Here is a 16,574-nt window from a genome sequence, read left to right on the forward strand (position 1 = left end):
CACTTACAGTTCAGTTAGCTTGTTTTGATGTTCTCTTAGATAGATGACAATGCTTTCAAAATTTTCACCAATTTTCATTTTATAAGATCCAATTTGAGGCAATTTTCACTTGTTTCACACATGGCCTCATATATTACCTCAATCTTTGCTTGTAATGAAAGAATATACTGTCAACTACAAGGTTGCCATGTGCCCAGATGTGGTTGCAAAACAAGCTGTTATCAGGCCTCAAACTCTGCTTCACAATTAGGGTTAGGGTTAGGGTTGTGCTGAAACTTTAGCTTTCCTAAGATAAGGAGCATTATTTCTCATGGTATTTAAAATGCTAACTGAGGCCTGAATCAAAGTTTCTGGTAGCATCTTTGAACATTGTCTCACCCAGCACTTGTTGTCTCACATCCTCTCCTGTAACATAGGGAGTTGTCTTGACCGTTTTCCAATTGTAACTAACAGTTTTCACTGTAGAGGGATGGACTCTAGATTGTTTTGAGATTGCTTCATTATCCCTTTCAGGTAAACTGGCAGCAGTTGCTTTTCTAAGTGATGTTTTCCTTCCTTGGTATTGTGTACTCCAACCTGGTGATGCTTGGCTGTTTCAGGGTGCACCTAATTTTTCCACACGTTGCTTCACCCTGTTGGCTCTATGTCTTAGACAACTAATGTGATAATCAGATATGTAGTAGTTTATCTGAAGTTGTGTTTAATTGTTTTGGGGTCTTGTATGGACAAGATGCGCTTATTTTACACTGATTTAAAAATGTTTTATTTGAAGATTGACCGTACAAGCAAATATTAATTTTATAAAGTACTTTTCTCATTCTGGTCAATACAGTCGTCTCATATGTAGCATTTTAAACAAACTTAAAATAAAATTGAAAGTTTCCCTACTTAGGTGTTTGTTGCAAACTTGTATTCATCAATTAACCATCGGTAAATATGATTGTGCTGTTGAGTGGTTGCTTCAGAGTAGTATTGACTACCTGAAGGGTTGGGCATTGTGCCAATTCTCATTAGTCTTCTCTGTCCTTTCACCTTTTTTTGTCTCGAATCTCTCCCTCTTGCTGACGCGGGCGCCTACTGATTCAACCTTATGGTACTCCTAAGTGCTTTAGTAGAAATGTATTGATCTTAGAGCATATGCCATTTCTCCTGCTACCTGGATATTCATAAATGGAGAAGGCAATAGGCAGTCTTCCATCTGCATGTGTGTAATTGAATTTCCATTCACTCAAGTCCAATCCAGAGTTCTCTTTGGAAGAAACTGTGAAAAACAAATGGAAATCACAAACTTTCCCATTAGGTATTTTGATGCAGCCATATAGATTGTGTTGTGTCTCTGGAAATAAATATCAAGAAACACAAAAACAAATACAACTGCAGTGGAATTATGCAAATATTTCTCAGATGGGAAGATGCTGGTCAGACTGGTCAGCTGGTGAATCTATTTATGGTTGCTTCCCGTGGAGCAGAATTTGGGACTGATCACAAAACTCTGCCCTCTGACCTCTTACTCTCTCTGCTCTCTATGGTGTTTTTGGGTCCTGCCTCCAAGTCAGTGACCTTGGCTGACACTCATAACTTTAATCAGCAGCTCTGTCAACACAGGCAACCTCAACCAGCAGCTTCTAGCACCTTAATAAGTCAAGAGTGCCACACTTGACATAGGCATGGTAGTAGCTTTTTTATTTTTCTCCTTTTACCATCATTACAAAACCAATGCCCCTGTAAATGCGGCAAGCTCTCACTAGTCTAGCCCCTTAAAGCTCTTTCATGCGCGACACGTTTCTTCTAAAAAAAAAAAAGAGGTCTTGAATCCGACGGTCATCTTTAAGTCTTTACTGAACTTAAAAGAAAATAAAAATAACAAACAGATTCAAAACAAATAGAAAGTGACGGTCAAAAGACGGTGTTACTCTCAAGGTGCCAGACTTCTACAAAAAGCAAGTACTTTCGTCTTTCATAAACTAATTAGTCACTAACCACTCAAAAGGCACCATGTCATAAGCTCAAACACAATACAATTACAGACGCTTATCTTTTTCAAATAACAGAGTAAATACTTTAACTCACATAAACACAAAATAACATTTTGTATTAAGGTCCAAAAATGTATATATGGCTCCTACAGCCCCCATAAAAATATATATTAAAAAACATGCATGAAGGCAATCACTTTTCCAGAGATATGGACTAGGTCTTAAAAGTTTTGAAAATTAATTTACAGGCTTTTTTTTCCATGTAGCTTTTTAACATTGTGTGAAGTTGGCTCAGAGAGATTTCTTTCCCTTAATATACTAAATCATTTGAAAATAGATTTTTGGTTTCTGTTCAGGTAATCTTTGTCTGACAATAAGCTTTTAAAAAAATCAAGTGTGAAAAAAGATGTTAAAATAGAAGAATTCTGTACCTGTAAAGTTTTTCACAGCTCTGTATGCTCCCAATTGTTTCTCACTTTTCAGAACTTAGGGCATGTTATTGCAAAACAACACTGTGTAAATCTGACTGAAAGGAAAATTAACATCTATTGCACCTCCAGTAATTGCCTATTGTCCTTGTGTAGTTGTCATTTAAACAAAGTTTGAATATTCTATTCAAACTATACCAACTTTTGAAAGTAACTTTGACGGAGGGGCGTGTTGTGGCTTAAAAATAATCACATCAAGAGCACAGAGCCTGACCTGTTTTTGCATCAGTAAGTTTCTGTTCAATGAAAAGCACTCAATTGGTGATTGTTGTCTTGCCTTCAGTGGGAATGTGAATAGCACTTTATTGATTGAGAGCAAAATGTTTTTAATGTTGTAGATGAGATTTCTGGATTGCCAGCTAATGGGAAGATGGAAACTCTGTGCAATCTATTTTGAAGTCAAGTTCCAAATTGAAAATCTTTACAGACATAATTAAGGCTTATCTGAATGGAATGTCAAAACTCTGGCTTTTTTATTTCTATCGTCTTGGCATTGTCAATGCTTAAATAAACAATTGTGGTCATAACTTGCCATTGTTCTGTTCAAATTAAATATAAATGAGTTAAGCATATATAGTATGTCAAGGCATTTATTATGAGCACTTCTCCACTGAGAGGTTCTTTTTTTGTCCTTTGGTTCAGATGCAGTGGATTTAGCATGTTGGTCAAGGATATATGAGCACGTGGAGCTGCACTGGGGCCCAAGGCAGGGTCTCTCCACAAGGGGGGTGTCCTGGATTTCTGATGCCTGTTATGGTTAGACATATAAAACAAAACTTCCCCTAAATAACCTGAATGCCCTGACAGGAACAATAGGAATGAACACACTGCTACTGAACTGGTTTAACAAACATGATCATAGGGATCATCATCTTATGCAGTATTTTTGCATTTTATACATTTTGCATAGCTTCTGCCTATTTAACCATAATATATTATAGCAATTATAATATATTATGGACTTCAGAGTTGTAACACTAAAAACTGGTCATTTTTAATGCATTTTTAGTTAGATGTTAGATGGGCAAAGCAGATTTATTTTTAATTTTTTTTCAGAAGTCTCAAATGAATGCTTGGGGACATTTTTGGAAATTTTCAGCTCGCAGATTTAGTCAGCTTGGTCACTTTCAAGGTTTGTAAAAAAGCTACAACAGATGTTTATTCTAATTACCTACATAGTGGTTGATATTTATGTCGCACAGTCAAAATAATGCGCTCAAGTGTTAGACGTTCACAATCTTTAAAAATGTATTTTTAAGATGGTACGGTCTGCAAAGTACATTTCATTCATCACTTTAAGGAGTCTAATGCTTGATTTATTATATTTGTACTCAGTGCTTTTTCTAAAATATCCCTTAGGTAGACTGTATGTGTCTCTTACAAAAAACAAAAAACTAAGGAAAATAGGAGAGACTGTTTTAAGAGAAAGGATGAGTGGCAACATTTTTGGTTAAAATGCTTAGATGGATCTTTAATGAGTAATGCATAATAATGCATGAACTGAATGAAATGAAACCATAGAATACAAACTAAAGCTGTGTTTCACCTGTGTTTACCCAATAACTAGACAAGAGCCACCTTCCCACAGAGAGTGCTGGATTTTATTAAATTTTTTCACATGATCAAAGTGAAATTTATGTCACATTGCTTTTAAATAAAATCTGTATTTACTGTGATCCAGTCACCTCTGTTTTCCCTCCATGCATCTTTTATCTTTAAGATGCAGATTTTTTTTTCTTTTCTACTTCTCTTTGTTGATATTGTTATTTCTTAGATCTTTCAATTTTATTACACTGAGTATGAGACAAATTTCAAGGAGGAATATAAAGTACATGCTCCTCAAGACACATTGTCAATAGTGCACTGCAGCTCCTATTATCCCCTTATGCTTGGTAATAATAAATTGACACTTTACAGTTATAGTCATAACAATTAATGATCTGGCAATGGTAATGTAGCCAAGACATAAGTTAACAATGCAAACCTAAACAATTATCTGGGAAGATGCAGCCAAAGAGATATTTTCAGTAGATTGAGAAATTAGGACAAACTTATTTGGTATTCCATCAGTTTATGAACCCTAAAAATAAGAACATATTTCATGTATCAGTTCTTAGTGAAATTATGTAGTATGAAACAAGAGACCTATTCATTGGCACAAAGTACCTCATCTTCATTTAGATGAAATTTTTAGTTTATCCTTAATGGTTTACTTTTGATTTGACAATGTAGACATTGGGCAGATACCTGCATTGAGGAAAACTGCCCCTTAAATTGTTTCATTATTCAGTATTTTGTGCAACAATATTAAGGTGCTGCAACTGAATCAAATTATTGAATTACCTACTCAGTATGTCTAGAAATTTCATTTGATTCAGGTACATTGGAGAACGATTGCTTCTAAGACTTTTAGAACGTCAGATATCAAGGAAAGGGTTGCAGACCCTGGCTTAGATCAAAGCATACTTATGTGTTATAATGTCCCAGTCAAAGTTCAGACTTGATGTGGGTTTTTTTCCATTCTAACTGAAATAGAGCTATTTTTTAAAGAACTAATGCATAAAAAATAAGTCAGTAATTTACATGTCCAAACCTGACAATGTATATAAGTATAATTCAAACTCTTGCAGTTGTAAATGCAATAGAGAGCAGCTGTACAAAATATTGACTCATGGAGGCTGACACTTTTTAGATTATTAATTATAAAAGATGTTTAAATCTATGTATCATTTTCATTCCACTTCAGAAATTGTCATTACATTTCTTGTTCTAAAACATGAACTCCATTTAAAATACAAGCATTTCTGGTTGTAATGTGACAAATTTTGAAACAAAAAAAATAAATAAAAACATGTTTTTGCAAGGCACTGTACTGAAATTTGTAGTTGGTATTCATTACTGTGCTGTGAAACATGTTGCGAAAACTGTCACAGGCATTCTAACCACTGCCTGTGTTTGTGCTTCCAGTACACGTGAAAGCTGGAACCTGTGAGGTAATTGCTGCACACCGATGCTGCAACAAGAACAAGATCGAAGAGAGATCCCAGACTGTCAAATGCTCCTGCTTCCCTGGACAGGTGGCGGGAACAACGAGAGCAGCTCCATCTTGTGTAGACGGTATGCCAGACTTCTCATTACAGTTCTGGTAATGATTCCAGAATGGCACGAGATTAGAAATATGTGACACAGTGCAAAGCTGTCTTACCTGTCAGTGTGGTTCAGGCAAGCGTTTTGCTGTTCATTTGTGCATGAGATGTTTATTGCATAGAAGACAAAGAGACTTTTGTGCTCTGTGTGTTGTTTGAGACGTCACCGTTTTCTAAATCAAATCTCAAGCCAGTTCATTCAGTAGCCCTTTTGTCTGCCATTGAAGCTACAACAGACATGCCCATCAGAGCAGACAGATGGCCAGGTCATTTAATATCATGTCAGCAGTATCCTCAGTTACAGGTGAATCGATCCCCATCTTCTCCTTTTAGTGTAACAGCCCTGACAGGTCTCGATTTTGACAGTTCTCTACTCACTTTAGAAATGTCATGGGAAAGTGTTTTTCCCCCGTAGGCTTCTTCAAAGCAGCAGAAGACCTTGACTGCATGCTACCTTTCTCCTACAGTGCACACAACCACCCTTCTCACACCTGCTTACAACACTCACTATCCTGACATTCACCCATGTCTGTAATTGTTTTATGTAGTATGTCTGTAATTCAAACCCGAAAACACACGTGGGCAGAAATGACCTCCATGGATGCTTGATATATATATATATATATAAAAAAAAAATACTCAATTCAATCACTGAAATGCACACAGAGACTAAATCAGTTTGTGGCTGATGTGACTAAATCAGAACTGTGCTCTGCTTTCAGACAACAACAGCATAATTACTTATAGTACAGCATTTTTATAGTGTTTTGTTTTCATCACAGCATCAATAGTTGCACAAAAGTGGTGGTGCCAGATGCATCCTTGCATGGATGGAGAAGAGTGTAAAGTGCTACCAGATCTGAAAGGATGGAGCTGCAGTACAGGAAACAAAGTTAAGACAACAAAGGTGGGTCCATTTTTTAATTGTGTTCACATTTTTAAGGAAATGACTGGTATTAATCTTGCATCATGTATAAAGATGTGTTGTATTCTCTAGGTTTTTAGGAATCACAAAAATGACTCCCAATTTAATGACCTAGGATAAAACTCTAGGATAATTGAAGAGGCTGAGTAAAGGAATGGAACTGAAGCTAAGAAGAACACTATAAGATTGAGTTATTAGCCTCAGATGAGTGCAGTGCAGAGTAGGCAGGGGGGGAAACAGGAGTGAAGTCAGTGAAGTGTAACTTGATGCTGTTGGCTTAAAACACAGGAAACACAGGAGTTAATGTCTATCTATTTAGCCATTGCCCCTGGTTGTTGAAAATGTTGAACTATAGTTGTTTTATTGTATTTTACTTAACTTACTGATTTAGTTAGGACATGAAGATTTAGTTATGAACAATTCAGAAAGAAGAGGGAAATCCAAAGCAAATACTCTTCTTGCTTATAAAAGTTAAATTGGGAAAAAAATGTCTTAGTGTGAAGTTGTGATTCTGACAGCAACTGACTCTAACCGTATTTGAACAATACCTGGCATAGAAAAAATAAGGAAATGTGTAATAATGTCTGCCAAGAACCCCACAGTAAAACTGAGGGAAGGATCTAAAGCAATTTTTCTACAAGAGTTTTAATTTAAATCCTTTTTTTTCTGCCAGAAAACTGAAAATTGACAGACTGTATTTTTTAGTTTCGCGGTGTGCCTAACCATCCATGCAAGAAAACAAAAAAATGTCTTCAGTTGAAGAAAAGTAAGATTTAGAATGGCCTACCCTTTATTCAGCACTAAGACATTCCTCTTAACTCTGATTGGTTGCTTTTGACCCAGTTCAGTGTATTTCTGCGGGTAACTCTATGACCACAGGGACGAGGCAAAGAAACTTGATTTTTTACAGATTATCTGTCTCATATTATGCTGTCATGACGTAAACAAGTAAAAAAACATATTTTTATGAAAGTTACCTACTGCAGCCAGTTTTAAGTCAGACATTAGACATGGAGTGATAAAGCATATGAAAAAAATCAATTATCACCTCTGTAATAGAAAATGTGACTGTACACAAGGGTTTACCATTATGACATTGAGTCATTTCATCCAAATCAATCTTGTCTCCAAGGTTTTACTTTTAGCTGAGACGGAAAATCAGAGTCTGTCTTTAAACTGCTTGTTAGAGAGTTTTTGGTATTATCATTTTATTTTCTTACTCTAGTTCACATTAAGTCTATAGATCTTTGTGATTTTCTGTTTAAAGTGTTCTCTTCTTTAAATGACCTGGAGGTCACTACTGTCTGTTCAACTTTACGGGAAATAGATAACACTGAGTTTCTCAGACTTTAAACTTGCAAGAACACCCCCTAATTTAGTAACCACCTGTGAGCAGTCGTATTTTGTTTTCTTGACAGTATTGACCGAGATTTGAACCGGGCTCAGACCTTTGATCAGATATCACATCTGGACCTGGGTTGCTAGATGTTTGGGTTAGAAGCTTTACGACCTCTGTTGTTTTTCCTGACTGCCCCTTGCCTGTTCTTCTTAGACAATAAAAACAGGAGCCGTTGTAAGGGAGCCCAGAACGCTCTGTGGATTCCTCGGAGAAAAGGTTCTCAGAGCCTTCTCCCAAGAGTTCTCAAAGCCTTCTCCTTTTGCAAAAGCTATACATGAAATTCATATACGTTGTCTGTGGTTCTTTCTTTTATTTAGGTTCGAAAGGAAAATACCTATCACTGCTTTTGACCACAACTTATTTCTACGAAAAGCTAAACAAGGCATCCAAGGATAAAGAAATACAAAATTCTCCCTGACGCACAATTGTTGAGTGGGATGTGCTGGCAGAGAGCAGCGGTGCTCAAGCTAAAACTCCTTTCTAAATTAATGAAGCTTGTCAGGATGTGTGTTCAGGTTTTTGTTGGATGAGCTGGACCAAAAGTGGCTGGTAGGTGAGAGGATAGGTGTGGTTGAGGGGAACACATAGGACCCTTCCCCATCTATCATAGACCATGGTTTGACTCACCAAAAGCCAGTAGTTGAGCTGCCTCATCCATTATTCATGGTACAGGAGGCCTGGATGAAGCAGAGCTTTTTATTTTAGCCGGGTTAATAATTCATGCCCTCTGTTACAGCCACGGAAAGCAGAAACAGAGGCACAGATGAGCAGGGGTCCAGGTGGCTAGTAGAACCCGTCAGAACCTCGACTCTTTTATTGATTAGGGAGTCAGCGGGGGTCGCTCCATGCTCATGGCCTTACTGCCTCCCACAGAGAGCCAGCGAGGGATGGCTTGTGTTTGCCAGAGGGCTCTGTACTTAAACTTCCTGGACACTTAACATCCTTCTGAGGAATGAACAGAAGGGCTGTCTGAAAACGAGGCTCACAGTCTCCAGTGTGATGCTGGTGCTGTGTCTGTTTCCATGGAGTCTTTTATAGAAATACAAATTCCAGCCAATGAAAATTCAACAGACAGTTCAGAGCAAAAACAAATCATAGAAAGATCAATATGTGTTTTCACCATTCACACTTAGCAAAGAAAGAAACCTAATATTGGACTTCACTAAAATGGAATATAAGTCTCCTTTAGGAATATCTTTACTTTTTTCTTTTTAAAATGATTAACAAAACAGCATATTGACAAAATGTCAAATTAACTGATCGTCAGATCTTTGAAAATTTGAAAACAAAAATTATGGCAGAAATACATGGCTGAATTCTGCAGACACTGTTTTAAATGCATTTAGTTGTCTTGTCTGCAGGCAACTGAGATAATAATGCTACATGCAGCACGTGGAGTAGCTGTTGAATAAAACACATTTGTGATAAATCCACAGTCATGTTTCCGGCATTATGCACTCAATTACCAACAGAAGCATTTAATCATTCTTCATCATGCTTCATACTCTGTAGTTACTTTCTGCAGATATGGGAATATGATCCGTAAGTCATGCTAACTGAAATTCATGAGATTGTATTTTACAATCATGAACTAGTTCACAACCTTTCTGTTGGACTGCTTCTCAACATGCCTAAATTCTTCACTTAAGCATCTTAATAATGCAGGTTCTTCATTATTAGCAATAATTAGACTTTAATAGCCTTTTATGTACTGGCAACCCACCCAATGATGGGAGGAAATAGACTTAAAGTCCCACATGACCCTCCATGTATGGATGGATGAATGAGCTGCTCTTCCTTCTACTGAACTTTTCATTTGTCCTTATTACTCAGTGTAAATATTAGCATCACAATGTCACTAACAATCTTCCAAAGTTTTCTGATCCTGGTCGCTAAGATGTATGAGGTGAGGACAAAAATCATAACTAAAGTCCGTTTAAGGATGGAAAATAAATTTTTATATCTTATGTACTACTGGAAGCAGTCGTCCTTTGTGATTGCAATATTGCACACGTTCATGTTTCACCAAAAGTGGTATTCAGGTGATAGTGTAGCTCTAGAAATTAAATTTAGTAAGTTAATTAGATGTATTTCAACACCTCATATTTACCACAGAGACACAGAAGTATGAGAACAGAGAACAGACCATCCCATTGAAATTTCATTTAACTTCAGTTAAGCAGTTCTTTGAACATCACGTTCAAAGGAAGATGTTTTGTAAAGTTAATTAATATACAAAGCAAGTATAAATAAAGCCATCTGTCATTAGAAATCAATTCTAGATCTGTCAAAACCCTTAGTAAATTGTTTTGGGTGATTACAAAGATTACAAAGCTGTGGCTACGCCTGCTAATAAGTTCTTTAATCACCCCTGTTGTCATCTAGACCATTACAAATAACTGCTGAATGCATGCCAAAGCACAAATGAGAAAAGCAAATACTGGTCTGTGATGTATTTTAGTTTTTCTAACCTTAAGTTTTTACTGGAATGACACCAACGCGCTCAGTGTCTTCAAAGATTCTGTGGCACTTTAAGAATAAAAACAAGTAAAAAAATATATCTTGGTTCTTAGAAGAATCTTTTGAAATTCTGCTTTCATTCGCTTCTTTAAAGATAGACTTCATTTAGTTTTTTTTTTTTTAAATTATAGTTCAACAGAATCTTCTTGTGTTCCACAAAACTGATGTTTTGGATATCAATTAAAGTCTCACTTTCAATGCCTTCTTTATCTTGTAATGCAAATCAAGCCTTCCAGATGTTCCATTAATGGCATTGCTCATAAAAAAATGGTTGTGTTGTTTCACCACATGAAGTCACATCAGTAAATCCGACATCTTAACACCCTGTAGGCCCCTGCTCGATAAACTCTGTTTGTTCCTTCTTTCTGTACATGTTCTAGGAGCAGCTAGTTTTATTGTCCTGCTGCTGGTGATGTCAAGAATTATAACTCCAGCCACTCCTGCTTTTTGCTTTCTATCAATCACAGGGCACAGGGCAAAAGAGCCACACATCCTTCCCACATGACAGGTATTATGAAGCTTGCAGAGAATGTGTTAGTGTTAGTGATGGATAGGTGTCTCAGACTTATTTTTTCCAAGACACAATGAAAATATGTTTTATACCTGCTAAAAAAAAAGTGTATGAAAAATCTTCCAGTGCAACTTTAAACTGAAAAAAGATTGTACTACCAAACATAGCCTGAATATACTGTATAGCGCTAGAGAAAAATATTCTAGATAAAAAATTAAATCTGACTAGTTTTATTGTATCAACGCAGTGGAAGACATATTTATTCCAGTGCATATATGCACAACAATATATGTTGGTTTCATCTTATTACATCTTATATATTTCTTAAAGTTGCTGTAGCTGACTTTTACAATAGCATATTTTTATATATATGTTTTTTAAAACTGTCACCATGTCATTAACTATATTGAGGCTTTTGCATGAATGCAGTGCTCATGGTCAGAAACAACCAATCAGAGACAGCTGGAAGGTTTTACCAATGTCAAACATGCTTGTACACACGCTGCTCACACCCTTTCCCCACACATCAGATTTAGGGAGAGGGACCTCTGAAGTATTGTTTAAATTTTGAGGCCAAGTCCACAGTTTCATCAAAACTCCCTGTTCCAGCTTTCAGTCTGGAGTAGAGACCATTTTGTAATGGTTTGATTGTTTTTTTAATGCACTCACTAGTAAAAAAAAAAAAAAGAAGAATTACTTGGAATATAATTTGATGCACTGATCAACTAGTGATTGATATATATCTATAACTAATTCATTTAGCAAAGAGCTGGCATATCTGTTAGTCAGAGAGACATTGGAATAAATGGGGAGGTAAGAGGAATAATATATCTGTCATCCTGAACTGTATATTGGAGTTCATCTATACATGCCAGGTGGCACAGGGATCTATAGTTATTAGTGGACAACAACATGATCGCCTCTGAGTCTGGTCTGTCTTGGATGATAATAACTTTCCTAACATGCATATTTTAGATGCATGCCTCCTCCATAACCCCTGAATAAAATGGGTGATTCACCTTTGCAAGTTCTGCAGAGGTGACAAACTATTCAACTGATCTTGTTGTGCTGGACATGGATTCACCTAAAAGTTACAAGACAGTGGCTCCTGATGACTAAAGTTGAAGACCCCTGATTTAAAGCATCGGTGAAGCATTCTCTGGAATGATTCATATACCATCAGATCCAAGGAATCTGATGGTATACAAAATTTTGTATACCATCCACCAACTATTTGTAATGTTGGTACCTCTAGATGTACCAATTCTTTTCAAATCACTCTACATGTTAACCAAGTTAAGTTCACCAAAACACTCCATGTGGGTATCTCACTTGGTTGCATAACTTATTTTCTTATTAATTTTTATTCTGAATAAAAATGTACCTTCTGTTTGACTCCTTTGGTGTTTACTCAGCAGCAACAAAGATGCCCATAAAATCCCATCACACTAACTCCTTCCTAATTTTTTATATGATCTTACATTCTTGTGTTTTACACCTTTTGATTTATACCTCATCCCATATTATTTATCCCCCTAAAGCTTTGAAAATACAAGTCGTATCCTATCTTCATGTTTTTTAATCGCAACATTTAAGATAAAAAAATGTTCAAATCAATATTAAAGCAGACTGAGGTAAAATAATTTCCACAATCAAGATTTCTGCCTTTTATACACCATTTCTGCTGCCTGCTGCTGCAACCGCAGTGAGATCAAATCATTTCCATATCCTCTCTCACACCATGATGCCTGAGGATTGTTGCATGGAAGTGAAAATTAAATTGTGGCTCCCCAAACAGCAAGCACAGTGTCATCAGCTGCACCTGTAAATAGCATAAAAATCATTCTTGTGTAGAAATTTGGATTTGCATTACTCAGACTACTGATTGCTTGTGGCAATGGCATGCTGATTCAACTGGTGACATCCAGCAACCGCTTAATGAACAACCATAATGTGCAAACACTCTCACAGGAACACCTCTTCTACCTGCTGGTGTGTGTTTGTGTTTATGCTTTAAAGCTTCTGCTCACAAAGGGCAAATCACAAAGTCATAAGAAACAGCTAAGCTGTCACCGCTTATTTTAAGAATCTTGCTTAAAGGTGAAAATGTACAAAATGTTTAATAATTGCATATTTTAGATTAATATTTATGAAAACATACACAAGCACTGCAGTATGCCATGTACATGTCATGAATAATAATATTCCTCATTTCTATATGTCATTGACCATGATGCAGTTTCTATTTCAGCAGACTTCTGTCTGCCATTAATGTTGTGCAGCACCACAGATGTTTGAATTATAAACATACCAGTTGGGAATATGCATACCTTGAACTTGTCACACTTTGACTATTGCTGGTGGCTGCATAGCCTCAGAACAAGAGCCTGCTTTAATAGCAAACCCATAACATCTAAATAAGGTGAATATATTAGTTTAATAGTATGTGTCTACATGCACTAGGGCATCTTTTTTTTTAAATTTAGACATATATGTTAAAGGTTGCTGGCACAGTGAAGGCTAATGGGAGTGCAAATATTGGTTACTGAACAAATAAACAAAGAAAAAAAAGTTGTTTTTATTTCTCACAAATTAAGGATCAATGACAACAATTTACTCATTTGGACATACATTTTAATTTACATTTTTTATGTCCACTGAAAAAACCTACACACAAAAAAACAATAATTATCCTTGAAATTGATCTTTTGTAAAAAAAAAAAAAAAAAAATTTATATTACATTTTGAATTTTTTTTTTCAATGGGTGATCTTTATAATTGAACTTGAGACACACATACTGTTCTGTGTCAAATTGACCCGCTTATTAAAATCAAGATAAAGAGTCATGCAGGGAGTATTAATGTTTTCCCCACTTCTGCTAAATGTCCACTCAGTGTGGGTGGAGTTTACCCACGGGAACAGAAAAGGTTCCTGTCAAAAGCTGTATGAACACCTGCTTTCTCGCAGTTTCCCAGTGAAATAAAGGGAATAGTGAGAAAGTGGGTTGGTGTGCGTGTGCATGTATGTGTGTGGTGTGGTGGTGTGTGTGTGTGTGGGGGAGGCGGGGGGGGGGGGGGGGGGGGGGCTATCTCACTGAAGCCTTGTGTACATGTTGCTTCAGGGACTAAGTGTGATTCTATTGCATGTCCTGAAGCAGCTCGACGCTCCATTCAAACTATGCAAACAGCTACTCTCACTGGAAAGCTGCAAAAAGTTCAAAGGGAGGCCAATTATAAATTTACAAATATGTAGCATAGATGAATAATTTGTTCCATATTAAAAATGTCAGACACCAAATCATATAGCGCACCACAGTAATAATATTCTTTTGATCTTGTATAAAATAATATGATAATTTATAACTTAATAGTTAAAAACTCTGGATACTAATGTCTTAGATACTTTTCGATAAGAAAGGGCAAAGACATGTTTCAAAAGAGTTATTGCATTTTTAACAGGCAATCAAATGATTCTGTTGACATGAAAGTCATGTGGAAGACAGAAAAACTGCCATCGAGAAGTTTAAGACCTGGACTCATAATTCATTTCATGTTGATAAATCCTTAACCTGAAGATTTTACCTCAGTATTTGGCTTTCAAAATGTTTGAAAAGCTGCTGTGAAAAGAAGTTACTTTTCTGTATCTACTACAGCCATATATCGTACTCTGACATTGCTTTTCTTTCTCTCTGTTCCCAGGTTACTCGATAGTCATATTTTTCCTGGATAGATATTTGGAACCAAGATGTTTCTTTGACCAACACAAGTAGGACGTTTTGGATACCATGGGATTTATAGACTGGCGAAAACCAGGGACCAACACAGACATTAGTCTGGGACATTCCAGTGAACAAAAAGAGAAAAAGTATTAAAAATTCATATGAGACTGCAATGCCAAACAGATTCTTGACTTTTTGTCTAGCATCAACAGTAGCTTTCTTTCAACTCTGCTGCCCACCAAATCTCTCTTTGTATTATACTTCTAATCCAATGGACTTGAAAACTCAACCATGGTGATATTTATTGACTTGAAGACTGGATTAGACCATGAAAAACCCACCCTAAAACATGTGATGTGAAATTTTGTGTCATGTTCTTGCCGGAAGGAGCATTGGGACTCTTGATGCATATCTCTGTGGAGGCTTTTGTGAGGTCATAAGCATTTTTGATTCCTTTTAGCCTTATAGAGGAGATATCTCCTCTTATGTTCTGTTGGTTTGAAAAAGCCTGGCCTTTCTTCTTTATAAATTTATTAGGATGTTAAGACCACTTTTGAAAGACACTCATAATAAACAGCCTAGTGACTGCTATTCATTACAGCTGTCAATATTATCTCAATAAATCTGACTCAATGAACATTTCTCTTTAGAACAACTGCAGTCTGTGTTGTATTGGTGAATTGGTGGAGCTCAGCATGTTGAGCAAATGTTCTAGCAAATAAAACGAGGGGGAGGATCACTCAGAGCTAATCAGGTTTGATCTCATGGTGGAACGGAAATGTGAAAATCAGCAAATGCAAAAATAGGCCATGGACAAAAAAACATAAATACAGAAAGGAAAATGTTCCCTTCCAGTTTGGTTTGAAAAATATGTCTTATATATATCTAGTTTACAGATGTATGGAGTATTGTGAAAAAATTCTCCCCCTTTACAATTTTCTTGGGTTTTTTTGTTTTTTTTTGTTGTTGTTGTTGTTTTTGTCACACTTAAATGTGTCAGATCATCTAACAAATTTTATATATCACCCAAAGATAACTAAATCGAATTATGATTTTATTATTAATGGACAAAAGCTATCCCAGCCCAGCTGGCTGTATGTGAAAAAGTAATTGTCTTAATAACTGGTTGTGTCACCTTTGGTGCAACATCTACTATTAAGTGGTTGCAATGACTGGAAGTGAGTCTTGAACAGTTTATGATTTCAATTCAGATCCACTGGAGGGTTTTTGACTCGTCTATGTGACAAACACCATATATAACAACAACAATGTCAGTGAAAAATACACAATACTGAATAATAGTAGTGCTTTCTTCACTAATAAAATAAAGGGCATTGTAAGACAAGTGTTAAATCTCAATGACAGTATTTCTAATCGTTTCTTGAATTTCTTTAGTTCAGTGATTGATTTGTTGCAGTCCCGAGGCCTGGGTGTGCCTGGTGAAATTGAACTCAGCTTTCCAAAACAGGTGGTTAATCACAGTCAACTCTGGATTTAATTACACTTTTCACATGGGCCAGCTTATTTTGGATAGCTTCCAACGTTAAATACATAAAATGACCATTTGAAAACAGCTTTTTTGTTGCTCAAATTTCTCCCCAAACTAAATGTTTTAGTTGTCCGAATATAAAATAAAAAAGATAAATATTAATGCTACCAATAAACTGACCAAACTGTCGCAGTTTCTAGCTCCTTTCATTGCTCTGAATAATGTCCCATAATGCATTATTACAGTGTGGCATTAAATGAAATAAACTCTCTGACGGAGGTAGGCTGTGCCGTGTGATAGGAGGGTGGCAGATAATGGATGAATGGAAAAGGATTATTAAGTCCTGGTGGCCTTGCCAGCCAGCTGAATCAGTGGGATCCAAGGGCAAATAAAATGTCTGT

The 16,574-nt window shown here is 36.4% G+C and overlaps 1 protein-coding gene across 3 annotated transcripts in view; it reads left to right on the plus strand.

Moving 5' to 3' along the window:
* Positions 1–16,366, plus strand: part of tafa3a (TAFA chemokine like family member 3a) — a 94,157-nt gene extending 77,791 nt beyond the window's left edge. For 2 of the 3 annotated variants that reach the window (XM_028001724.1, XM_028001723.1), the window contains 3 exons: positions 5,432–5,581; positions 6,393–6,517; positions 14,665–16,366. In XM_028001724.1, coding sequence (XP_027857525.1) covers positions 5,432–5,581; positions 6,393–6,517; positions 14,665–14,676 — 287 coding nt within the window. In that variant the 3' untranslated portion in view covers positions 14,677–16,366. Of the gene's footprint in view, positions 1–3,510; positions 3,597–5,431; positions 5,582–6,392; positions 6,518–14,664 lie in introns of those variants that run through there. The other variant, XM_028001725.1, reaches the window with a different exon arrangement.
* The last annotated feature ends 208 nt before the right edge of the window (positions 16,367–16,574 follow it).

The sequence above is a fragment of the Xiphophorus couchianus genome, chromosome 20 (genome assembly GCF_001444195.1).
Source record: "Xiphophorus couchianus chromosome 20, X_couchianus-1.0, whole genome shotgun sequence".
Lineage (NCBI taxonomy): Eukaryota > Metazoa > Chordata > Actinopteri > Cyprinodontiformes > Poeciliidae > Xiphophorus > Xiphophorus couchianus.